This window comes from Oenanthe melanoleuca, chromosome 8 (genome assembly GCF_029582105.1).
Source record: "Oenanthe melanoleuca isolate GR-GAL-2019-014 chromosome 8, OMel1.0, whole genome shotgun sequence".
Classification (NCBI taxonomy): domain Eukaryota; kingdom Metazoa; phylum Chordata; class Aves; order Passeriformes; family Muscicapidae; genus Oenanthe; species Oenanthe melanoleuca.
Window position 1 is genome coordinate 20,131,222 of NC_079342.1, and position 27,691 is coordinate 20,158,912.

Sequence of the window (27,691 nt, forward strand, 5' to 3'; positions counted from 1 at the left end):
AGAAGAGCTCTGAAAATCCAATCTCTCCCATCAGCCTCTGGAAAATGGATAACCTATGCGTGGTATGATTGAATTTCTCTGTTTCATCACCCTAGTGGAAGCATCTTGTATGAAACTCTGGTTTATGAATTGAGTTTTGAGAGGGACCTGGGAGAGAAGGAGTTATACCAATCTAATCAGGATGTGACAAACACATGCATCAAAATGTTGCATTGTCAAGATCCAGAAGCCACTTAATTCCAGAAAGATTTTAAAGTTGAGAAAGCAGCTTTGGCAACAGGATTAGAAATGATGAGAAGGCAGATGAAAATCCAGATGGAGGAAAATAGCACAATTTTTTTTCCAAAACCTCCTTGCAAAAATTAGGCCATGTCCCTATATGATTTCTTATTAACTTCTGATACAAACCTATGTTTTATTTAAATGAAGGACACAGTTGTCTTCTTCCATTTATTGCACCTTCTTCCTAAACATATGCTAATGATGGAATGAAAGATACATGAACTGAGATAAATAACCCCATAAAACCCTATAAACCCCACAGGTTAAAACACCACAAAACATTCAGAGCAAAATATCCAACAAAACAGATAACATGCAAATGTCATTGCCACAGAGCAGAGAAATGTGCTAATGCCAGTGCCACAGGACAGGAAGCAAGATTCATGAGATTGATTTGTGATGGGTCCTAAACAAAAGCAGGGCACAAAAATAGCCTGTGATTATCAATAACATGAGATCAAATCAGAAAGCATGTGCATTTAAGAGAGATGGCATCAAATGCTTCCTTCAAAAGAAAAAGAACATCACAATCACTTTGTATTTGCCTGGTCTCAGCTTGCATTTCCTATCTAACTGCTGAAGATAGTTTCACAGGATAAGTACAGATTAGCAAAATATTCAAGGTGATTGAATGGATTAGCATTATTGTTTAGCACAATGCAAGGTGATAGGAAAATCCACAGAAAAGAAAGATCTGCTATCTGGGCAGCCACTTGAAATTATGCAGCTCACAGGTTGAATTCTTACATTTCTTGTAACATCATCAAGTGTCACAGTGGATGCCTGAAAACATTTCCAACTAAAGAGTGAGATTTAGAGCTGGGGATCTCGAGCAACAGGTGGAACAAGGATTCCTGAGTAAACTGCTATCTTGTTTGTCACACAAATAGAAAATCCATATGCTAGTGCCAGAGGCAAAATGAACATGTTCTAGCAAACAGCACAAAAAAACCCCATACCCTGAAGAAACATTTGTCTGTAGGAAAGGGGTGGGAAAGAAAACAAAGAGATTAAATGCATCTAAAAAAGTCAAAATTACTTTAAGAGGAATTAAGAGTGCAAATCCCAGCCAGGTAGAAAGCACAAATGAGTGGCAGCCCCACTGTCCTGGCCATTGTAACCGTGTCCAGCAGCTTGGGCTCCCATTTCCCCACCCCTGCAGAGATGCACACTGCAGGTAACAGATGCACTGATGTGCTCTGCTCCCCTCAGGCCCCAAGGATGCAATACCTGATCAAACAGACAGCCTGTTTCACGCTGTGCCAGGGATATTTGGGCTATTTCTAGGTATCCAGCCTTAATAGAGGTCAAACTGAGAACAAATCCACACAACCTGTGACTGGGGAGGGAGATTTCCCATTCAGACATTGCAATTCTACTCAGTTTTCTTCCCAGAACCAGAGACTTTGTACCTCAAGAGCTGAATCAAATCCCCTAAAATGCAGACATCTCTGGTTTGCTTTTCAGGGAGTTTCTTGGAGCATTTCACAGGCATTAATGGAATGTCCTCCAATGGTTCAGGGAGGCAGGTGCACAGAATTAGTTTCACTTTGCAGCTAAGACCAAGGAGCAGAGGGGGATTGAGTGAATCAGCCAAGATCATTCTGCACTTGTCTGACAGAGTCATAAATAGAAATCAGGATTCCACAAAAAGTAAACAAAACCTCCCTCCCTGGAATACACAGCAAAATATTTGGTTAATTTTGACTGCATGCATCCTTGCTGGGTTACAGCCAGGAAAGGAAACACTGTTCTGAGCAAGGTCACTCCAGGCAGACCTTTAGCCATAAATTGTGTGTGCAAACCCCATGTCTCCTCACAAGAAATAAATTTGAATATTTAAGATCCAAGATAAAAGGGTTTCAGATATCTTAATAAGTCTTATTTATTGGAAAAGAACCCAGTTCCAAATTTACTCCTGTTCTCTCACAGGTAATTATGGAGCAGAACTAAAGAGTAAATGTTAGTCACCAAGCACAGATTGCCAGGTTAGCAAAATTATCTTCAGATATGAAAAAACAACTTGCCCTAGGCTGGGACAGGCAAGTTTGGCCAAGCTAAGGAAAACAAATTGGTCATACTACCTCTCCAGTGTAGCAGAAGAGCTTAAGTGGTCTGTGTGAGGAGGAAAATAAGAAAACCCAGAGTGCCCTGCTTGCCCAAAGCACAACAGACACCTCCCCAGTCCACAGAATGCAACATCCAAACTGAACTGAAAAAATTATGAATGCATTACTTGGGCTAAAAAGTCTGTTTGCTTTTTACTTCTCCTGAGAGTTTTGACAAGATGAGTATCAGAGCGAGGTTCAGAGAAGATGTAAAGTGGAAAAAAGGCCAACTGCCAACTTTTTTCTTCTTCAGAAAAATTTGAAACTGCTTTCCAGTAATGAACAATACTCAAGCATATCACTGAAAACTGAAAGGTGCCTTATCTGAGGTGATCAGTACAATAATGGGACAATTCTCAAACAAAAAAAAAATCTCTCTCCAAATTTGTGTTCATAATTTTTCTGACTTCTCCCCAGCCCCTGAATTATAAGATGGACTATAATTTACCAACACAGGCCTCTTCTGCATTGGCACTAAACCTTGTCTGCAGTCATTGCTGTGCTCAGCCAAGGAGGATCATTAACCTTTGAGACAAAATCTGACAGTCTCTTTAGCCCTGTTTGCTTCTTTCTCCACTGTGCCATGCTGTCTGATCTCATGTTTGAGGGGGTGACAAAAAAATTGAGAAACTTTTAAACATAAGAGATTAAAAGGAGTTCTACGTAGACATATGTACATAGACATCTACATATCTACATAGACAGCCCTGGCCAAAATGCACTGCAGACACTACATGCCACTTGTAGACACAAACAGCAAAATAGTTGGATTCATGTCACAAGGGGCAAGGAGGAAGACATAAAAGAGCAAGAGATCAATAATCAATATAAGAATGTTGGTTTAGTCCTCTGCAGCAGTTCCCATGTTCCTAAAAACTTCACTGCTCTCACTCTGACCCCAGCCCCAAGTTAACAGGGTTACAGAAATCTGTTCAAATGGCAGCTTAGCCCACTTACTGTGGATGACACAAATCACTTTCTAGGAATGCCCCACTGACCACAGGCAGCTCTAAGCCACCAGTCCAGAGCAGATGACCAACTTTTAGATGGCCAAGACTAAACAAAACTAATCCAACTTGCATAATTCAAAAATGTATTTAAAGTGTAGGTGGTGTTATACCTACTAAGCAAAGTCCAGAATCCACAGGGCAAGATCTGACAACAAGGCAATAGTTCCCTAATCAGGTACACAAAATCTTTCAGGCTTTTCAAAATACTAAAACCCCAAGGGAAATTTTGTCCTCAACCAATTTCAAGTCAAGTTTTACAACCCAATGAGGTGCATAGTTTTTTTCACTGAGTTTTTACGAATGGAGCATCCAAACCTTTGAAACTCTCTCATGGCTCATTTGTAGGCATCTCACTGTATCCCAGTGAGAGTGGATGAGAGGGATAATTGAAAATGAGACACATGGGCATCAAAACAAGCAAAATGACCCCCTCCTTTCTCTTTTTTCCTTTTCTTCTGGTTCAGGCTTCTAAATGAAATCCCAGGCTGCCTTCCAGCTGCTGCTCAGAGCAGAGAGGGAACACGTAGAGAGCAGGAAACCAACTGACCTATTTCCATCCTTGGAGCTGCTGTGCCTAAACCCTGCATTCTGAATTCTGCACACACACATGCACGTGTGCTCCCACGAGGAGCCATTTCCAGTGCCTAACCTCAGCTCCTGGAGGAGCTCCCTGCTTCTTCCTGAGCAGCTGTTAACCCCATGGCCTCAGTGCCCTCCATAATTAGGTGAACTTTTGGGAGTCTACCCTTTGGGGAGGACAACAGAAGCTTTGGCTCACTGACCCATCTTTGCTTGTATCAGTTTTGTTTCTCCATTGGATACTGCTCTATGTCTGAGAAATTTGTATACAAGGATCTTTTCATCTCTTTCAAAAATGCAAGGATGCAAAGCACTGCTGCAGAGTGAATAAATCTGAAAGAAACACAATGATAGGTGCAATCCATGCACACAGCAAAAGACCACTGAAAATGAACCAAGTGGCTTGTGCCTTCCTACAGCACCCAAATCATTGAAATGGCAAAAGGTGTTGGAATCTGAGGGTTCTCAAATCCTCCCCTGCTCTTTTGCAGTTAAAATTTTTTAAAAAGAGCTTTGTTACCCTATATGACTTGTGTTACTTATGTCACTTCCTAGGAAGAAGCAGCTGATCTTGGCTGAACTTCAAAGATACAGAAAAGTTAATTGGATGAAATGAGGCTTCCAAAGAAAAACTTTGTGTGAAAAGCTTTTCAACCAAAGATTTACATGCAATACAAGGAGCCACAACATGGAGAGGCAGCAGCATTCTTAATGTTGTAGAGGAATGCATAATGCTTGGAAGAAAACTTTCCTTTACTCTTTTTCCTCCAAAATATGTCCTTCTTTTCCTTTTCCCCTGCCCCACCTTCAGTTTAAAGGTTTATAAAATAAGAAATGTAAAGAAAGTTAATGAAGGTAATATGGAACATTAAACCAAAGATTATTTTTTAATATGGCCACATTATCAGCCTCCTAAAAAAGGATAAACTAAATGTTGTTCCATTTTTATTTCTTGTTATAACAGTACTCTGGCAAAAATGAGTGTAATTATTGCATCTGAAGCTTTGTATCATTCTTCCCATAAGTTTTCTATTTCTACTTAAGTGGGTTTGTACTGAAGGAAGTCCTGGTAAGAAGAGTGCCAAGTGCTGCAAAATACATTTACTTTTTGGGGAGTAAAACACACTTCTGGAGGAGATTTTTAGACAGTTATGCAGAACTGGACCAGAAAACTAGACTTCAAGGGGCCCAGAAAATTGTGATTAACTTCAGAAAATACACTGACACTTCAGAATATACTATGATAAAGTCAGACCCTCTTTTTATCAAAGCTTTTTATAATAATGGACCATCTGATACCTGAAAACTTCTACAGTCACCCCTACGAGGGGGGAAGTTTGTTCTCCACCTGCAGTCCTCATGAGATGACAGTCTGCTATTTGCATTGGCAGCTTTTTCCTCTATTTGAAACAATTACCTTCCTATTTGAAAGCCAAATATTTTTGCCATATCCTCTGCTAAAGTTGTCATCACCTGACTGAACATGGGCATGATGGTGGAGTCAGCTTCCTGCATTAAACAAAGTTATCTCCTTTATCTTGTTCTGCAAGATATGTTTCCCAGACCTCAGGCAGATCCTTGCATCTCTCTCTCACCCAATATAATAAACCCAAAGCAGAGGTTTATTGTCTAGGTGAGAGCCCAGGGTCACCCCAGTGGCCCAAACAAGCTCTTTCAGCATCTGAGTGTAGTCCTCAATGATCAGGAGGGTGTCACACAAATAAAAGGTATCTAATGTTCACTCCACTCTGTATGTCCACATCAAATAGTGGCAAACACAGCAGTGGCAGTGGCACATCAGCCAGGGACAAGAAACAGCACACAAATCACCCCAGCACAGACTAATGGGCAAGGAGAGAAGCTCTCCTCCTCCTCACAGTCATTCCCAAAACTCTCCTGAACTCTGTCTCCTCTCAAGTCAAGGATTGCCACAGAAATTCTCACTAGTGGCACTGTTCTGTCATTTCCTGCTGGAGCTCACACTTGGTGTGTGGGTGACAGACATCAGGTCCTGTGTCCCAGTCACAGGGTACCAAACTCTCCATTTCTTGTTAGCAGATTCTGACCTACAAAAAGTTGCTGGTATAAAGGGGAATTGGGCACAACTTACCTTTAAAAATATGTCCCAGAGTAGCTGCAGTCCAGGTACTCAGATTAAAGGCAGTGTCATTGCTTGAAAGGTAATTGAAATGCCAAAATCAGTATGAGAATTTGTGCTAAGTCCTCTCTCAGGACTACACCAAGGCTCGTGATTCAATTAGGTATTACAGCACTAAAGCCAGACCTTCACTCCTAATCTCTGGGCAGAGGATTCAGTATTTTAGAGATAAAAAAAAATCAAATGACAGCAATTTCTTCATCCTGTTCAGGTCTATATCCTAAAGGCCTGTTCTTCAGTTTTTTAGGAGATTAGAAGACTGTGACTCCCACACACTGTAGTTACACAAGCAAATGCCCATTTAATTAAACCACCTCTGAAGCATTTTTTTCCTTTCTTAGTTTAATTCAGGGTAAAGCAAGTTCTAAAACCAACTCAGACTGCTGATCTTTTAGGACAAGTAGAAAGAATCTCCCATGCAGCCTTAAAACTTGCAGCTGTTATGTTCTTGTTACTTACAGATCTAATAATTTCTTGCAGAGACACCCTGGATCTTACTTGCTGCAGCATCAACACTGCTTCCAGAAATACAAGCTCATGTAGAACTACATCCATGTGCTGAAGAAGAATTACAGAGCTAGGTACAGAAACCTGACCTTACCAGAAAGCTGAATTTTGGGATTCTTTTAGTTGATAATCCGCAGAAAAGTCCTATTTAGCAAACAAAGTTTTAAACAAAGGGAACCATCTTAAATTATATATGCCAAATATTTCTAACTTTTTCTTTTTTTTCAAACAGCTCCAGAATCCCAGGATTCCATTATGTTCTTGGGATACTTGTAACAGTCTCAAGAGAAAAGAGAAGGAAAAAAAAAAAAAAAAAAAAAAAAAAAGAGAGAGAGTGAGAGGACAGCAAGGCATAATTGTATCCTGGAGATGAAATTAAAATTCCATTCCTTATTTCTGCATGTCCTGAGATCCTGCCCCAAAGCAGATCCTCAGCTAGCAGGACAGAGGCACTGCTCTGGTCCCTACACTGGTGCATTCATGCCTGCAGGCAACCCCTTGGGAAATTGTACTTGCAGCTGGTTTACACCCACTCATCCTCTTGGGCTCACTCATGCAAAGGAGCAAAACCCAGTGACAGGGGCTGTGGGAGATGAGAAATGCCAAACAGGCCCCCAATATGAGTGGTGAATGGAAACCAGCTGTAAGGCTGCAGCCAGAAGGGGAAACATCATCCATCTAAAGATCCACTTGCCCCTCTATTTCATCAGCACACAATAACTGTAGAGCCTCTCCATGGCACCAGTGAGGTGCCCCACCCTAATGTCCTAAGCCACACCTTGCAAGACTATTCCACTCTCTGATTTGAGAGGTGCTGTAGAAGACCTGTCATGTTAAAAGCTCCTAAACACTCTTCATCTGGACTCCAGAAGCCTTTGACATGTCTAAGCCTCAGCAACCTAAACTTCAGCACCTGAGCACCACAAACTGCTAATGAAAGCCACAAGCCCCCCAACCCAGGGCAGACCTAAGGCTTTCCTCAGGGGCAGAACAGGAGCCACATCCAGCAGGATGGAGTGAGAAAGGCACAGGAGCTTGGGAAGGGCACAGAACCATGTCCAGACTCCTCTGCCCTGAAGGGCTCTGATTTAAGAGACATGGGCTGGTATAGAGCAAAGCTTTTACTACCAACCAGTTACAGAAAAGTAATTTCAACCACATAAATGACCACTTGGCATTTTTACTGTATTTTGTCAATTTGCAAGGTAACTTCTTCAGCTATATAGTATGATAAACATATATATAGAGAGAAATTTGGGTGGTGGCTTTAGTTAAGATGACCAAAAGCAAAATATTCTGTTCTTGACAGAACTCAGTATTAACTTTCACCTTCACCACTGGTCAGTCACATTGAGACCATTTAAGAGCTAAGAGTTTAATACAATATATTATATATAGGACAATACTTTCTTGTTTCCAAGACTAGGGGAAAAAGATGTGGATTATCTGACAGATCCATCATTAAGGATGTGACCACATTCTTTTCTTTGTTCATGACAGTGCTCATGGCCTGTATCCAACTTAAATAACCATTCCAAATTCCATGTATCAGCCTTTTATTTTACAGGTTGGAGATTGTATCTTTATAATAATTTTTTAAAAATCTATTTTTTGGGTTTGACCTTAAATAAAGTACTATGTCTGTAATGAAATTGTCACCAAGGAACAGGCAGGTACAAACTATTTCTGCTCATGCCAGCAATGGTCAAATGGTCAAAGCTGACTTTTCTCCTGCTTCTGCAGACCTGGAACAACTATAGGGCTTACACAGCTTCAGCCCTACAGCTTCTGCTTAAGGCAAGAAGTGTTCAGAGAGGTATCAGCAAAGTTAAATGGATTTTCTGAGGAAGTACAACATTTTATTTTGTGATGTTCCTTCCTTACCCTATTAAGCTTACATGATACCAAACCACAAACCCCCTCTGCATTGCACAGTTGAAAGAAAAAGCCTCTAGCTTCCATTGATTCTAATGGAATTTGTCATTTGAAAGGAAGAAATTCTCTCCAGAACTCATAGAATACTTCAATTAGATGGAATGACTTGGTTTATATGCACTATGTCCAATTTTTCCAGTCAAACAATCCTTCAACTCTAAGAAATCATTTGGTATATGGGCTTATTGCAAAAGAAAACTATGAGCACTACACAATAGTTTGAAAATCATACATTTTCAATCCAGAAAGAGGTAACTGTGATCATCTTTGCTGACCTACCAGTCACACACAAAGTTCTTTTTTTGAAGCCATTCTCATTTACAAAAATAATGAACTATCCCACCAAAAAAACCCAAAACCAATAAAAAACAACAAGAAAACCAACAAAACCCCAAACAGATATTTTAAGAAAATATTTTTATTTCAAAGAAAAATAGTCCATCAGGGAAAACACACCATGACCCCTTAAAGGCTGTAATTTTTTTTCTTGAGAAGCTGTGCCAAGACATTCAGCTCTGTCAGGCTTCCCCTATCACAGTGAGAATACCCTTCCTGTTACTCCATGTTTATGGTCCTTATGTAGATACTCAGATCACAGACCAGTGAGTCCCCACACTGGTCCCAGATCATTCATTCCCTTGCCTGCTCTCTGCTAAACTAAACAAAGCTCCAGAACAGCCTTGCCATACAACAGTTTTTCCTAAATTCTTCTTGATGGTCTTTAGAACACAACTGTTTACACATCAATGTACTTGTCTAACTGGCTTTTGGAAAGCTGGATTTCTAAACATTCTGGGTAGTAAGTAATTATTTGAGATAGATCCAAGAAGCACAGAGGAAAACTGAATGATGAAATGGACTCAAACCCCCAGGAGTGTAAGAAACAGAGTTCCTTTTCCCATGGGAATCAAAAATAAAAGCCTGAGGTAGATTCATTGTTCAAAATATTTTGTTTGTCTGATCAAGCAAGCTATGGTTGTCTCCTCCTCTAGCTTCAAGATTTAAAACAAAACAAAACAAAACAAAACAAAAAAAACCAAAAAACCCCCAAAACTCAGTTCTTGACTCAGTTCTTCTAAGGTAGCAGTCATTTGACTTCCATGGGAATTTATGAATCCTCAGCTGTGTTGTTACTTTTAACAAGAGCTGACAGTTAAATGCATTTCATTAACAGAAACTAGAATGAGAATGACAAAGCCTTAGCAGCTCAGGTCTGTAATTGAAAAGGTGACCAATGTAAGGAGAAGGAGCTGCCTGCCAGCATTGCCCTTGCCTGGCACCCACACTGATAGCAGCTTATCTCCTGCCTGTCGCCCTCCACACGAGTCAGCTCAGCATCAGCAAGATGGAGATGTCAAGAGCACACTCATGCCTGCATCAGCCCTCCCTGCACATCAAGAACAAAAGTAAATCCTACTGGAAGAATTAAAACCAAAGATTTTTCCCAGCTGAAAATGAGCAGAAGATTAGCAGAGGCACAGCAGAAAGTAGAGGAGGCTGACAGGCAGTTTGTTAATTGATTCTTTTCAGACTTGGAGGAGCAGGCAGAAGACCCAAGGACAATTGCTGGGCTACAAAGCTTGCTGGGAGTGCTTGCATGGCATATATATTCTCACTGTGCAGCCTCCTCACTAGTAAGCACTGCCAAAAGACTGCCTGGGCCTTGAACATCTGTGGATTTTCAAAACCTACTGAACAAACCTACCTCCAGATGCACAAAAGGACAATTCAATCCAGATGTAAAACAATGGGTAGAACCATTATACTGCTCAGCTGCAGCAGAATAGCAGCAATCCTGGTGCTAGAATGTACTTGATGATTGGACTGGGAGCTGAGTAGAGCTCCACAGCTTTGCCCAAGGAGTAAAGAAGAGGAGAACCTCTAAAAGTAATCTGTTCTGAAGAAACACACCTTTTGGGTCTACCATCCTTTTCAAATGTATTTTGTCACTAAAAGCTCCTTCCCTGGGTTCACCAAATTTAGAGGAGTCCCACTCTCAGTGGATATGTGAAGGTTATTCAGCCTGATTGTACAGATTGCTATTGTGTTCCCTTCCACCAACCAGAGGGGGGAAAAGGAAAGTAAAAGAGGACAAAACCTACCACTATTCATCCTATTATATTTAGTGCTCTCTCTTCCCCTGCTATAACAAATTGCTTGATTGCCTTGTCCCCCTGCTGTGCCATGCTCTTTTAGCTCTGAAAGCACTTTGGGAAAGGGAGGATCATTTATGATATACTTGTACAGCACCTATCAGGACAGGATTGTGCCTTCTGGCCAGCATGGCAGTGGCAGTGCATTATTGACCATCTCAACATTCAGGCTCCCTTGCTGACCTAGTTCTATTCAAACTAATGCACAAAATTTGGTCTTAATAAAACAAAATGCAGCTAGTCGGAGAGGCTTTGGCCATTTCTGTGACATCCTTCTTTCAGTTCTTGGGAGTCCCAAAGATACAACCTTACTGCAAGCCCTTCCATGAGGCACATCACTCACAGCTTTGCAGAGAATCAAATCACAGCTCAGCCTACTCTAGGAGTAGAGATTGACCTTGTACACAAGAAAAACATGTTCTTTCACTCAGCTGTTACTTGGAGAACCAAAGGCAAGACCCCTGCATCCTTTTCTTTCCCTGGCCATGATATAGAAGCACCTTGGAGGGGTCAGGCTTTGCCAAGCTCCAGCAGAGTCCCAGGATAAATGCTGCAGTGGGTGTTGGGAAGCTCCAGTCGTTTTCCAGCATTTGGATGTCTGAATGGCAGTGATAAAGGGAGGGGGCAGCTAAACCCACCCCCACCCACCACAGCAGCATTCCAGGGTTGTTAGAAATCCAGCTGTTCTCTGCAAACTGGCAGGATTGACTGTTCTATTTTGGTTAAACAGACAGACAAAACTCCCTTTCCATCCACTATCACTGTCTAATCTCTCCACAGCCAGCTCTGAGGCTGTGGCAGTAAGAGAGGCAGAGGCAGCATTAGCATGCCAGGCACAGGCAGCACAGGAGGCAGAGGTTTATGGTGAGTGCAGCCCAAGATCAGCTCTGCTCTCCCCAGGGAGATGCACATTGTGTCACCATGCCCAGCAGTGTCCATCCCTCCAGCCTGGGAGGGGACAGGGAGGCACAATCCCTGTCCCACTCACACATGCAGACAATGCTGTCGTGGCTGGACACTACATGGCCAGAAATCCACATCCCTTTGTGACCCCTGCTCCTCCATGGCTGAGAGCTCTTCCTCCAGCTCCCAGGCACCAACCAGGCAGAGCCATCAGCTTTCACATCCTTCAGTCCATCAGCTGTCACATCTCCCTCCTGCCAGCCTGCCCTGACATCCCCCCCCCTGCCTGGCCCCAGGGGCAGCAGAGAAGTGATCTGCCATGAGATTAATTGCTCCCTCTGCCATGTCAGCACAGCCATGATGGCTTCTGCATTTATAGGGAGCAGAGAGAAAAGGGTTTTGGGGACAGTTTTTTACCATGGGTACATAATGGGGTATAACAGCCGCATGGAAAAGGTTCATTTCCAGCTTCTGACACCAAAAAGCCCCTGTTTTCTTAAATGGGAATGCCAAGTCACCCAATTTATTACCAAACAGAATAATAAATGTTTGCTTGCTGTTGGGAAATAATAATCCTAAAAAAGAAGTCATATCAGCATGGTTGCTTTTGAACACACCAAAACCCATCCAAGAAATCTCTGGCTGCCACTGCCTTTCCTTTCCAAGACCTCCAGAAACACTGCACAACAGCCACCTACAATTTATGCTCTGGATTCAGAATTGCTTCATGTTCATCCCATCCAAGCTGCCATGACAAAGGGATCCCTCTCTGCTCATTCCTCTCTTCTGGCTGCACTGGGAGACAAGTGAGAACTGTTTTGTCAGGTTGGTTTTCTGTGGGATCAGTATTTTTCTAGCTCACAGCACTGCCACACAAGCACCAGTCCCAGCAAAAAGGAGATGGCAGGGATGCACAGCCAGGAGGGAAAACAGAGCTGAACTGCCCCTCTGGGTACCCAGAACACATTTTCTGAGCCTAAAGCAGCTGTGGAACAGCAGTCTCCCATCTCTCTGTGCTTCAGCAGAAAAGGGTTGTGTACTAGTAGCTAAATAAAGTTTCCTTTACAACCACAACCTAAATTTTCAAATGAGCACCAGGACTAGTTTTCAAGAGCTTGGCACCTTGCAAGCTCCTTAAACTCAATATGTAAACATGTTTCTTTTGGGACACTTCCCCTGTGAGAATTAAGCCAAGAAAAATGGTTTCAAGCAGAAAATGAAATATCTCAGCTCTGAACCACTTAGAGGTGCTTCACTTCCAAACCACAAGGAGATTGCAGAGAACTAATGTGCTGACCAAGACACACAAGTGGGAGCTTTGGGCAGGTGTCTGCCTTTGCACTCCTTAGAAGTGATGCACATCCTCCAACTCTTTTATCTTGTTTTATTAATACAATGTTGGTTTTGATAACGAATGCTTATTATTTAGCTTTGTCTCAGGATTGTTTTGACGTTACATGACACTGCCCTTAGGACCAATATTATAAATTAAACAGCAAGCTGCCATCATTTTAACTGCTGCAATTTTAAAAATAAAAAAATAAAAGAACAGCTGTCATGCAGGAAAAGAAAACAACAAAAGTGGAACCTAAACAAACATTCCCTTAGGCTGCTATTGTTTTCCTAATAACTTGGATGGTATTTCCCTCTCCCCACCCACACAGAAGCAGTTGGAATAGGAAGACTGGACTTTTCTATTGCCAGTTGACAAATTCTTTCTGATTTTAGAATATTGAACCCCTCCTTTGTATAGCATTATAACTATATTATTATATTATATATAATTATGACTACAAGAGGCTCTTGCAGGGATCATGGGAGTGATCAGTAGTTGCTGGTGATCTCATGTAAATGAGTACAATTTCAAAAAATTCCAGGATGTCTGTCCAGAAAGGTCTCCAGGAAAAGTTAATCCCTCTACTGCCTGCCCTGGCAGCTGGTGAATCAGTGTAATGAACAGATGTTGCTGAAATGGCAGAGTGGAAATGAAAAGATTGAAAAGGTTCTGAGATGCTGCTTGGGGTGGAAGGGTCTAAAACTGGGACACACATTACTCACAAGCCAGGCCTTCCCATGTTCACAGAAAACAGGCAAAACACCTTCCTCACTCTTCCTCTCTAGGCTGTTCACCCAGAAGGAACAGTAGGTGTTCTCATGAATGCAGAATTTCACCTCTAATTGGTCATTTCTAGACTTCAGGAAAAAATTTCCCCTCTCTACTTGCAGTTTCCATTTTTCACTTAATTGTTGCAAAGACAATCCCTGCTGGCACAAGCAAGCACTGGAGTGTAACCTGTAAAGCTAAAACACAGAAGTAGCCTGGTTCTGCTCCATGCACCAGCTGAGAGAGGGGCCTCAGCTCTCTGAGAGTCACAGAACCATAGAAAAGTTCAGGTTTAAAAGGACCCTTAAAGGCCAAAAAGAGCCGGGAGATCTTTAACCAGATCTGGTTGCTCAGAGCCCCATCCAGCCTGTCCTTGAAAGTTTTCAGGGATGAGACTTTTACCACTTCTTCAGGCATTCTGTGCCTGTGTTTCACCACCCTCATCTAAACATTTTTTTCATTATATCTAGTCTGAATCTATTTTTCTTTATTTTAAAACCATTACCAGTTGTTTTGTTGCTAAAAAGCCTGTGCCCATCTTTTTAAACCCCCTTGAAGTACTGAAAGGCAGCAATAAAATCTCCCTGGAGCCTTCTCCAGGAATTCAGGAAGTTCTGCCAAGTACTGCTGTGACTCTGTGCTCCTCACCAGGAGTCAGGACAGAGAAATCTCTTCCAAAAGAACTCCTGAAGTTGGAGTAGAAAGGAGGAGAGTACTTAGGGACCAGTCCAACTCAATAACTGGAGCACAAGGACAGCTTGAATCCCTGTTTGTAGCCTCAGCTGCATGGGCATCCTCAGGGGTGATGGAGCTCCTTCTTACCAGGCCAGGAGAACAGAGGGCTGGAATGGAGATCAGCCTCATCACCACTTCAGGGATTTGCTCCCAGGTGTGTTGAGAGCTCTGTGATGCTGCTGGCAAGGCAAATACAGCCAAGTCAGCACAGTTCCCACTGAGCTCCCCAGCTGCTCTCCCCTTTGTGAGGAGCCACACCTTTGATTTGGGGCAATAGTTGTGTTAGAGAGGGAAATCAAACAAGGACAGGGGCAGCAGGGGAAGAAAGCCCAGAGAGAATCAAAACATGCTCCTGGTCACAGTGCTCATTGCGAGTGCCACTTCTGGGCACCTCCCTGAACCAGACCCTCAGCATTTTAAAAAATAATAACAAAACCCCAAATAAAACACAAGAGCAAAGCAAAGCAACAAACCCAAAGAAAAAAAAATCTCTGGAGAATTTGGTTCTTTGTTTGCTGCTATGAACAGAACTAAGAACTCCAACCACCAGAGATACGAGCCAGATTTATAGAGGAAATTAAAAAATAGAAGAAAGCCAAATATGTTTAGTTACTTAACTGAAAGTAAATCTAAGAAACCCAGATGGGATTATTCAGACCTAAGATCAGCTGTTCAGGGGAGGAGAAAAGGGAAACGAATATTTCAACCAAAGGGACTTTAACACCCCTGTTAATTACAAATACATTCTGGAAGAAAAAGAATTAGAGTCAGTGAAGGTCAAGAATAGGCTCATACAGCAGCTTACAGACATAAATGGCACTTAGGTGCAAAACTTTGATTCACTTGGCTGGGATTCATGAGCTGGGTGCTTATTCTCTGCATAATGGCTTAAAGGTAATAATCACAAATGGTGCTATTTAAATGGAAAATAAATAGCCCTGTCTCTTTAAGGACATCATGTCTCATTCTCAGTGGAATAGTGGCAGCTATAAAAAAAGCTATGATTTCAGTATTTCTTGTTATGACTTCTCTCCCCGCTCGCCTAAAAATAAAAGGCTACTCTGTAGTTCCAGATCAATCTAACTAAAAGAGAAGAATTCGCTTACAAAAACAAAATAGCAGCTCTGACACTAGTTAGGTATTCATCACATGTGGAAATGGCCCATAATGCTGCCTTCAAACCTTTCCAACAAGTTGTATTAAATTAGGTTGGGTTGGGATTTTTTTTTTCCTCACACCAAAAGCAAAATAAATATAGCTTTATTTAATGCTACTAAAACGTTCAGATCCAACTGGAACCCCAAGGCATGTGGCTTTGTTTTTAAAGCACATATACTGACTCTATTGATTGGTGCAGTCCTCTGTGCGAGAGAATTTGTCACATCAATAGCAACTGAAAAATACTCAGGAGCTGTAATATGGTTTAAATGAGCAGTTACCACATCAATATAAAGAGCATTTCAACTGCAGTAGATAGGATCCCTTTTGCAAACCTAGTATTTGTTTTAAGATAAAGGTTGACAACTTTTTTTTTTTTTTTTTTTTTTTTTTTACAAGGGAGATTTTTTTAAGTAATGGTGAGCAAAGCATCAACCCCTGTAGCTGTCCTGTGGTGACAGCACTCTCTGGGCAATAAAAGCCACGATGGATAGAAAATTCCAGGTAGGAAAGGAATGGCAATGCTACAAGCCAGGTGGGTGTAAGGGCAGAGATCACTCTGCTGCTCCCTGGGCTTCCCATTGCTGCTCCCAGAGCACACCTGGGTCACAGCTGTGCACCCACCCCTGGCCAAAGCCTGGCACAACACATGAGCTGGGACATGCTGGGTGTGAGAGGCAGGCAGAAGAGAAAACTCCTGGCCTGTCTTTGATACTGCTGGGAGCCAGGGGAAAAGCAGCCTTGAAGCCTTGGGTTCCTCAGGCTGCCCACGGACAAGAAATTATAACAATGATTAAGCACCTGCTGGAGATGTGAGAGATGTGATGTTTTGCAGAAAGCATGTTTTCAAAGAGGTGTTGCCTTCTTGGGCCAATGGGTCTTTTCTATCCTGTATGGCATGAACTACCCTAGATATATATATATATATAACTGTAGTGCTTCTTTAAGTAAAGCTCTCTTTTTCTTCTCCATTACACAAGGAACTATATTGCATTATCCTTTTATCCCCTCTCCTATAGCCAAAATGCAACACTGACCTGTCCCCAATGCCAAGCAAGGGCTGGGGGAGAAAAAAGCTTCTGCCATGCCTCTCCTGCCTCCTGGGAGAAGGTGGTCCATGGGAATGGCCATTCCCAGCTGATACCAATGTGATCTAGGCAGGCCCAGAGAAACATTCACTGGCCTCAATAACATGCAACCTAAATTCAGAAGTGAAGCAAGGTGTAAGAGGAGAATGAAGCATCCTGCACCACGGCTGCATTAGTGCATCCTGGGCTCGTGGGGTCTGCACACAGGGCTGGGCTCCCAGACCTCCCCAGGGTGTGCAGCCCCTGCTTTGGCCACAAGGAATTGGGGAAAAATGTAAATAGGAAATGCACAGCAAGGACTAAACCTCCATTTCACGGGCCTGAGAAATCCCTGTTTTCCAAAAATGAGAAATAGTTCTATGTTTTCCTGACTGTATTTATAGAGTACAATCCTCTGTCAGCCACATCCCTCCTTCCCTTGGGTTAAAGTGCCAGGGACATTCTTGTCATTCAGACACAAATCCCACTAAAGGAAGACGAGAGGAGGCATGTGCTGCAAGTTTTGAGTAAGATGAGAGATTTCACACTATCCTGATATCTTCTGGGTAACTGCTTACTTTATGATGACTAATAGGCAATTACTATGGTAATACTGCAATACAACATGTGTGAGGTTTGGAAATGAGAAATTATAGGTAACTACTTTGGACTCATTTCTATGGTAACAAAAAGTAATTGTCATTAAATACCAGTTATATTGCTGCTGTACCTGGTAATTATAGATTTTTTTATGCCCAGTAACATAAATAAAACCAATAAATTTATTCAAAAGGTCCAGGATTGTTTACTTATACGTTGCTATATAGAATACACAATGACAAACACCTAATTAGGAAAAATAAACTCCATTGAGAGCTTCATCTTGTCATCTGACATGGATACTCTGGTTTTCAATTTAAGGAAATGCATGAATTTCACATGTATTAAATGAAGTTAAGGGAAAAATAAACTTCTTCACCAGAAAAGTAGGGGAAAAATAATGAAGAGACAAACAAATGATAGTATACATGTGTGGAGCTGTCTTACAGCTGAATAAGTGATAGTGAGAAGCACCTGACATATCCAATCCCCCCAAAAGACACATAAATAATACAATAATTTGAATAAAGTCCACATGTGCTTTTACTGTTAAAAAACCCTTATGAATTACATCTGAACATGATTTTTTGACTATTTCTAAAGTCACAGAAATAAAGTCCAGAAAAACATGTTCAGGATAAATCTGAAATATTTCACCTGATCGAAAGCCTAGTTTTCTGGTTGCATTTCAAATCTTTCAAAAGAAATGTTTGGAAAAGGTCAGTTTTTAAACAAATCGTGCCACCAACAAACAAAAATGAAAGAAGATTGTCCTTTATAAAATGCTGGTATGAATAATTTAAAATGTTTCTCAAGCCTTCTCTTTTTTTCACTTGAAACAGTTTGGTAAATTTGACTCCCTTCAACAAACTATTTAAGTCTTTAAAAACCTACATTTCTGAGACAAAAATATATGATTTGCTCAAAACATGAAATCCCAACAGGGTTTTCATATGGACACTGACACTGTTTATGGTGAATTTGGTTTTCCAGTCTGGGTAGGGCTGGCCTCCTTTTTGTCTAAAAAAATTAATTTGTTAACCCCTTACACGAGCAAGAAGTAAGGACTGTGTTGAGGTAAAAAATGTTGTGGCTGACAGTGAAATGAGGAAGGATTGGAATTGGTGTGCCCTCTCCTCCCCACCCACAGAAATTCCTGCAGTCCCTACAGTCAGGCTAGAAGGACACAGCTCAGCTAATTCATGGCTGTAATTTACCAAAGGCTGGTCCTGCCCAGCTGCCCCAGAGAAGGAACCAGAAAAGCCAGGGAATGGGAGCAGTCACTGGGTTATGGAGCAGAGCCCTCAGAGAGCAGCCAGGATAGTTCATCTGCCTGGTCATGGCATTTCTGGGATCCCTCAGTGAAGAGCTTCCCAGGCTAAGAACACATCCCCCTTGGTGCCAGGGCAGGGCTTTGCCTCTGAAAGGTGAGGCTGACAAATTGGAACTATCTAGGACTGTGTGGTACAGTCATATTGCCTGCAGGGACACATTTCAGCATTCAGCTGCAGAATGCCAGCTTAAGAACAAGCTCTTGATAAAGGAAAGTTCAGGCCAAGCCTGGGGATGCACGACTTTTAAATCAAGAACACTTTTCCCCCCCTTAGTCTGACCCCTCCTCCCTGGGGATGGCAATATGATAATGCTGCACTGCAAAGAGAGGGAGAAAAGTCTCTTTGCTGCACTAGTTTTCCTTTATTTCCTAAAGCTGTTTCACAGTTTAATCCATCAGAGAGGGTGAGATTAGTGTTAGGGAGAAACTCACAAATATTTTGTGCCACATTCTTTCAAACTAAAGCTAAAGATCAAGTCATCCACTACCCCCACCCAAAGGGTGAGAGCTGAGGACAAGTTGCCATCTAGAAAAGACAGAAAAATATGCTGAATATTCTGTTTTAGTTGGGTCAAACAATGGCATCTTCCTGGGCAATTTAATTAACAAGCCCATGGAGCATGACATCATCTGCAAAGCCAGTTGCACTTAGAAGTGTAATGATATCAGGCTTTAAAATCTTCCTGTTTTGAGAAGATCTACATCCTTGGCCACAGTGAACAGCAGGTACCTATCATTATTCTCTGTTTCAGGCAGAGCTGGGTACAATCTCTAGCAAGAAAAGGACTTGGAGGGTGGGGTTTTTTTCCACTGAAAGAGTTAAAAACAAACAAACAAACAAACAAACAAACAAACAAACAAACAATCCCCAGAAAAAACTTTGATTGAAACTGTGTAGACTTTCCAAACATTCTGAATTAAAGGAGCTGCTGAATTGCCCTTGCACATCCCACAAGGCACCTTGTCTTTTCATTCCTAATTGTATAGGTCCACAAATCCCTAAACTCTTTCATAAACTTGAATAAATCAGTAAAGTTTAGCATCCCATTTCCATGCATCCTGATGCACTGAGTCCTGTCATTCATTTCCATAATCATTTCTTTTAGAGCCACCTGAATAAACATGCAACATATAAACATTTCTCCTCAAGATGAGTCTGTGCTTTGTAGCTGCAGTACTAAACTCACTTGTTGCTGGTGATGAACATTTCACCACACCCAAGGCAGAGTCACACCCATTTTGTCTGTTCTCTTGAAAATGAGCAACAGTTTTTGGAAAACAGGCAATATTTGGTGGCATTGTTGCAGATTTGGCTTAAACTCCTAAACCTCAGCTCACAACAACAAAGGAAGGAGGATTTTGGAGGAGAGCACAGGACTCACACCCTCAGCCAGTCCTGCATTCCCAGAAATGGCAATGAAGAAAATCTCACCAGCTAGCTGTTCCCATATCACCCTGGCTTAGGGAGTGGCTGGTTCATGCCTTGGTATCAGGAGAACCAGTCTATCCCATCCCCATCCCACCCCATCCCACCCCATCCCATCCCATCCCATCCCATCCCATCCCATCCCATCCCACCCCATCCCATCCCATCCCATCCCATCCCATCCCATCCCATCCCATCCCATCCCATCCCATCCCATCCCATCCCATCCCATCCCATCCCATCCCATCCCATCCCATCCCACCCCATCCCATCCCAATCCCCATCCCCATCCCCATCCCCATCCCCATCCCATCACATCCCATCCCCATCACCCGCTCATCCGTCCCCATCCGTCCCCATCCCCATCCCCATCCCATCCCATCCCCATCCCCATCCCAGAACCCCCATCCCCTCCCCATCCCCATCACATCCCAACCATCCCATTCCATCCCATCCCAATCCCCATCCCCATCCCCATCCCCATCCCATCCCAATCCCCATCCCATCCCAATCCCATCCCATCCCATCCCACCCCATCCCATCCCAAGGCACACTCAGGCTCTATTAGCAGTGCCCACTGTGCCTGGATTCCAGAGCACAGCCAAGTGCATCCAGCAGTGCACTTTGCCAGTTGTGCAAGGCTGTGCACTGGTGGGGTAAAAGAAGAACCTCTCTGGCACTGGCAGGAGATCAATTTACAAACTCAAGCATGAGGTTTAATTACCCATTTCATTATCTTAGCTTGCATAGCTCTGAATGTGAACCTTCAATGAACCAAAGAAATAGTCACCAGCTGCTGCTTTGAGAAAGAGGGAGATAACAGGGAGAAGTTCAAATCCTAAAACTGCTCTTGCTGCATGTGGCACCCCTGTTTGCAGAGGCAGGGGGTTATCCCCAGCCAATAGATCTGTGTGAGACCCACTACATGGAAGACTTCTGAAAGTCCTATTTATGTGCTAATCTCAACAAAGACCAAAAGAGATGAAGCAGAGTTATCTAGCCAATCACTGAGAAGCCTCAGAGTTAAATTTTCAAATACAAGCAAGTGATCCTTAGAGATTTTTTTCGAAATTCATCCAGTAAATTCAAGTAAATAAATTGTGATGTGCTTGTGGATTTTGTATGAGCGGGAAATAAAGTGTTTGCTGTAAATTATTCACTCAGCACTAGTTAACTGCAATGCTGGCACATTACTAGGCTTTTTAATATTCTTCTCAAGATAATAGGTAGCATTTTGCTTATTATCCTTGTTTTTAAGTTATTAGTTACATTAGGCCATTTGTAAATACAGTGAAGAATTGCAAGAAAACCAATTGTTTTTTCAACTAGCTCATTAAAATTCTCTTTAGTTTAGGAGGATTGAAAATCCTGCATATCATGGAAAGTTAAATCAAGAGCATACCATCAAGCTCAGCAATTCCAAATTAATTCACATGGCCTTTCCCACTACCTGGGATCCCAAAAGGCTTTTCAAGTTCTAAGCCATATGAATGCCTGTAAAAAGCTGCATGTCTCTCAAAAACTATAAATAACAGTGCAGGGGAAAATCTCTACAGGGCAAGTGAACTTGTGGGGAAAACAAAAGCTGCTTAATTGCAACTGGAGTTTGCTTATGTGCAAGGCACTGGAAGAAAGGAAATTGATGTGGTGTCAGATTCTAGAGCCATTTGGGGGCTTTATTCCTGTATGGTGACACATCCTGATAATTCCTGGTGCTGTCAGATGCTACCACTGCAGCATCACTGTGTAATTTGGGATTTGCCAAGAGCTGAGTGAGTACCACTGCAGCTGGAAGGACACTGCTGTTCTCAGAAGTTTCACTTGGAGCACACAGAACCACGCTGAAATCAGCCCACAATTCCTGCTGCTTCAGTTTAACAGTGAGCAAAGAAGAGGAGGGGCAAGGAGCACAGGTCACAGGATCAGAAATGCTGGGAAAGATCTCTGACCACTGAGTCCAGCCATTAACCCAGCACTGCTGAGCCATGTCCACACGTTTTTTATCACTTCCAGGGACAGTGATTCCACCACTGCCTTGGGCAGCTTGTTCCAATGCCTGGCTGCCCTTTCAGTAAAGATTTTTTTTCCAAAACTCCCCTGGCACAAATTGAGGCTGCTTTCCCAACAAAGAACTGCCAGCAGCCCCATTTTGCTGCACCTTGTATCTTCTTCCTCAGTGCTCTCCTCACCACACAACAACCCAGCCTTATTCTGCCTAGCAATGCAATACCTAATTAGACCAAAGCTCAAGGTAGCCTGGCTACAAAGTGAATTGTGTTATTTAGTCTTGCACTGTAAGCAAAACCACATGCAGTATATTTCATTTCTCAGGGGCTTCTCCAGAGAACTGTGTGGTACATGTAATTGCCCCCACAAACAAATCATCAACTAATCAACTGCTTTTCATTATCACCTCCAGCAGCACATTTATTTTGTAAATAAATGCATTAAGAGCAAACAATTTTAGGGAAAACAAAAGATTATCTGAATACGATCTCAACAGAGGAGGCAGTAAAGTAGTAATTCAAACACTGAAATGGAGCAAAATTAGCATAGGGTGGAATGATTATTCCATTCCATGTATCCCTATCTATTACAGTACAATAACAGAGAGAAATCTGTGACTTTAATGGATGATCTGGGTAGTTTCAGGGAGCTGTGATTGACTGACACATTTACATAGAAGCTGATGAGCAGCATAATGAGTGCATTTATGAAACACAGCTAAGGTCTGACTCTAAGCTGACATTAACTCCCACACCTAGAGGAGGCTCACAGAGCAGATACCCTGCTGCCTTGGAGAGCTGCTCTCTACCTCCTGCAGTGAACAAATTTGCCATTTGCCCCTTTCCTAGGTGGGAATTTCAGGAAGCACGTGGCCACATGAGAATCTCCAGTTTAAGAGGAATGAATTGAAACAAGCCATAAAAGATTCAATGAAAAAAAAACCAAACTGCAAGGTATATAAGGCAAATATAGCAATACACAGGTTAATTCCCCAAACCATACCTGTAATTTCCTAGGTAAACTCCATCAGGATTGAGCATGGGAGCAATCTTGAAGACCAGGTGGTCTCTCAGTACTTTTGCAATTGGATGATGGCTCACGAGGAAATCAATTATACCTGAGGAAAAAAAAAAAAAAAAAAGAGTTTTAAGAGGAGGGGGTCTATGACATCAATGATTTCCAGATTTCTACCTGAAATTTCACATGTAAAAGATCAGAATGATGATTTCTCCTGGTTCCTGCCACTGCTCCTGCTTCCAACACAACAAACCATTTGCAATCACATAGCACCTGCCACCTCCTTAAAACTCCAAGAACTCAAAGGAGAAACACCTTAATCTCTCCTCATAATGCAGGCATACCACAGCTGCACTACTTTTTCATTTCAGCATACACCCAGACCCCCCAGTGATGTATGAACACAGATTTCACATCATCTGCATGTATAAAGAGGTGTAAAATGCCCCACAAAAATTGGGAGAGTTGCATAATATGTGCACTGGGCACAGGACTATTGTGCCACTGGAGGGCTGGAATTTATAAGGTCATACCCTTCACTTCTTTTACACTCAGGAGTAACTCCACCTCATCAGCTCCTTTAATGTGAGCCCAGGCAAGTGATGGGGAAGCAGGTCCTAAATGCCCTTCCTTTGGGGACAGCACAGCACCAGAGCCTGCAGGAGCTCCTTCCTCCTGGCCTGCTGCTTGGGCAGCCACTGAACATTGCCTAGCCCAGGGCTGGTGCTGGGGCAGGAGTCTGGCAGTTCAATTCACTGCTCATCCCTCCACTGGGTTGGTGCTGACAGAAATAGCTTCCAGGGAATTAATGTCGAGATAAATTGAGTTCCTGTGTAATCTCAGGACACCCACAGATAGGTCATGACAATTTGCTATTTATTGTAAGGTCCATCCTGTGAAGCAGGAACCATTTACTGAATTTCCCCAGAATAAATCAATCACTACGGTCTAGTAACAGGATAAAATTAAGCAGACAAAAATTAAGGCTGCTCATCAGTAAAATTTCAGTAATGGTGAGCTCTATTAGAGTGTGGAATTGTCTCTCCAGGGTAAGAGTGGAATCCCATCATCAGAAACATTTAACACTGGACAGGGTAAAGCCTTAGGGAATAGCCATAACAAGCAACAATTTGACACAGAAGGGATGGCCTGGGCTAACTAGCTGACTCCAGGCCTGACTTTTTGTGATGCAATCAAAGTATTACAAAAAGCCCCTAAACTATACCAGGGTAAATGCACTTGTTTACAGTTTGGCTGAAACATGCATTCAAGATGAGACCAAAATCTCACATTCTGCATGACTCCTTCATTTAGCTAATTTCTTAAGGCTCACTTTGTATTTCAAATACCAGAAAGCCTGAACCTAGACTGCTGTGGGAATGAATTCTAATTTTCTGAGGCACATGGAGAAAAGTGAGGTTTCTGAAATGTCTGAGATGATCAAGGTATAGTTGACTCTAAACATCAGCAATTTTTTCATGTCTCAGTGACTAATCCTGAAGAGGAGAGAGGAACTCTCTGTAACCAGGTCTCCCACTTGAGAAGAAACTAAAACTGAATTTCTGAGGCAAATTAGCATATCCATAATTATATTGCTCAGGAAATGTTCCTGCAATTACCTCCTCTTGATGAAGGAAACCCAACATCGATCTGCTTTTGGCTGGTGCTGTGATTTTTGTTCATTATCCAACAGCAAGAACACGAAGGAACGACAGGGACACAGTTGGATCCTGAATAACCAGATTTCCTAACTGTATGCAAACACGAAAAGCTTAGCTATGTTAAACTGCTGCTCTGGCTGTTTCCTGGCAGTGTCTGAAACATAACCCACAGTACTCACACCTGGAGGGCTCAAAATCACTTAAAGGGAAACAACCCCTCACTTAGTCCGTGGTTTCTCAAGATACTGCGCTGGTTTTAGTTTTAAAGAGCTTGAAACTTGGCTAGACTCAAACACCACATCAGTTTGTGTTTTCTAAAACACTTGGAGGGGCTAACTGTTCAGAAATCAGTGTGTCCAGAAGGAGTTGTGTCCTGGGCTAGGTAAGAGCCTTCAAGCTGAACTAAAACCAGCAGAAATGTTGCGTGGTGTGCCTTGTGCATCACTGGTGCCTTGGCAGGCACAAGTCACTGTCCCCAGGAGCAGGGAGGGCTGTGCAGACCTCAGGGGGAGCAGCACTGCTGGTGGCACAAGAGGTGACCCAAACTCCAGGGTTTGCTGGGGCTGTCCCCTGCACTGGAGAGCCCTGTCCAGGTTCTGCTCACTTTGCTGTGGATGCAGCCTCACAGAGCTTGGCACAGATCTGGGCAGCTGGAAGCTGCAGTCTGCAGCTTCAGCAGGCAGTCCCTGTTCCCTGGGAAGAGATGCAGTGGTGTGGGAGGCTGCACACCAACATGCAGTGGTGAGGCTCTGCTGTGCCTGGCTCACTGCTGCACCCAGAGGAGCCTGAGCCTGGGCACCAGAGCCTGGTGTCAAACAGGACCAGGCACCCCAATCTCCTCGGGCTGCTGCAGCCAAGTCACCCATCAAAAGGAGATTTATTGATTCTCTCACTTAGCAGACAGTTAAGCCTGAAGAAGCCTTACCCCATTGTAAAAATACCAAGGAAGAGTTAAAATTAACTCCCAGGATTCTAACCTGGTAGTAGAGGAAGTAGATTTCTCATGCTCAGTTCTAAGGAGCATGAGAAAAGCATGAGACAAAAGCATATATTTACATATACAAACCTCACCCTAAATTTATTTCGATAGTCAATACAACTAGGAAACAGCTTTGTCTTTCAGAGGAACTCAACAGTTCTGGACTGTCTGAAATAGTCCAGATCAATAATGTTTAAAATAAAAATACAGATATCAGACTATTAAAAAAAACCCCCATTGCTGAGAACTTGGTCCTCCTGCTAATAAATCAATACAAACTAAATTTTACAGCTTCTGTAATCAGCAAGAGACATATCAGTGTATCTCATTAGGCTGGGGTTAAGAATTTGGCAGCAACCAAAGCCCATTTAATATCATTTACTTCAAGGCAGACATGGCAATACAACAGATGCCCTAATTTATTTGTTGATCTTTGTATTAAAATAACAGTTTGCTGGTAAACAGGAAGGGTAATGATGCCAGTCACCCTTGTTAGTGGCTAATAATTGCTTAAATTGTCCACTAATTGACCTATGCTACTGTTGAAGCACTGGATCGTGTTGCAGGGCATGAAGTAAACAAGGCCACTGTAATGTTACTTTAGAGAATGACTTCTGGAAATAGAACTACTTATTGCCATAAATTTTCTTTTCACAGATGAGCAGATTAATTGGTCTGCCAATTAGTCTGCTATTAAAGAAAAAAAAGGGCTGCCCACAGATTGGTTGGATCTTCGAACTGTAGCCCCAGTTTGGGTCAAAGGAAATAATCCAATCTGAATCAGTCACATCAGCTATGAAAAATAAGACAAGCATTATTTAAAAACACAAGCCTCTGTGGCTGGAGATCAAGGAAAATAGCCAAATAACAAAGTATTAATTCTTCAAGAGACTTCAAAATGAAATAGAGAATGTGATGGAATGGGCCTACTGAGACACATTGCAGTGTGGAAAAGTTCTCCAATTAGAAGAAGCAAAACAATGTGGGTTATTTTCCTCTCAAGCTTTCTGGAAAACAATTTCAGATAATAATGTGCAATTATAGATGCTGCCAGGAACCAGAGCAGCTCAGAAATCAGCATTCAGCCATGACACAAGAAGAGGCTTATTCATAGTCCACTAAAAATCCACCAAAGTCTTTACATGAACTTCAAGGAGCTTTTCATAGTAGCAAGTGAAAAGGGAAGAAAGAATTGAAAACAAGGAAAATGGAAAACAATGCTCACAACTGCAAGTATTAGAGACACAGACACACTGACTTTAAAAGGTCAGACTGTTAAAAAACTGATTTCTTGGTAAACCCAGTTTCACTGAAACTGCACTAAATCTGGACCAAACCCTTCTACTCTGAGTCACTTCCTCATCATTATTCTTTCTCAAGGCTGAATGCACTTTTTCAAATTTCTCCTGCCTTCTGCAGCTCAGCACCTCTCAGCTGCTCCAATGTTAGCTCCTGTAGCATCTTTCTGCCCAGCCCAATCCAGCTCAAATTATCTGCTGGGTCTTCTCAAGCAAGTTAATCATTCACTCTACCATAACATGTAATTTCCACTGTTCTGTCAAGACATTTCCTCAACCAGCCTCCTTCAACTCTGTTTAAACTTCCTGCTGGCTCTAACATGACCTCTCCACATTTGCTCCTTCCAAAGAAAAGCCAGCCTTATCCCCTTTTTCCATTACTCCATCCTTTCACCCTCACTCTGACAATATATTTAATTGTGCAACTATATAATACATTTGCCCTGCTCCTATTAGTGAAAATCTAATCAGCACAGATCCTAATGCAATATGGCAACTGCTAATGCAAACATACCCTGCACTGTATCTAGTATATGCCAAGAAAGAAGTGATTTATGTTTTCAGACCCATTTCCTAATGCTGAGTAGCTGCTGGTATCCTTCAGCTCACCACAGCCTGCAGGTTAAAGAGACTCTGACAATTGGGCTCTAACAGCCATAGGATCTATTCAC

General features: G+C 42.3%; 1 protein-coding gene across 2 annotated transcripts in view; it reads right to left on the reverse strand.

The window, feature by feature from the left end:
• The window catches only part of LOC130256077 (BEN domain-containing protein 5-like), an 858,262-nt gene that overhangs the window by 151,964 nt on the left and 678,607 nt on the right, over positions 1 to 27,691 (reverse strand). For both annotated transcript variants that reach the window (XM_056497342.1, XM_056497343.1), the window contains exon 8: positions 23,068 to 23,182. In XM_056497342.1, the coding sequence (XP_056353317.1) occupies positions 23,068 to 23,182 (115 nt within the window). The remainder of the gene's footprint in view (positions 1 to 23,067; positions 23,183 to 27,691) is intronic.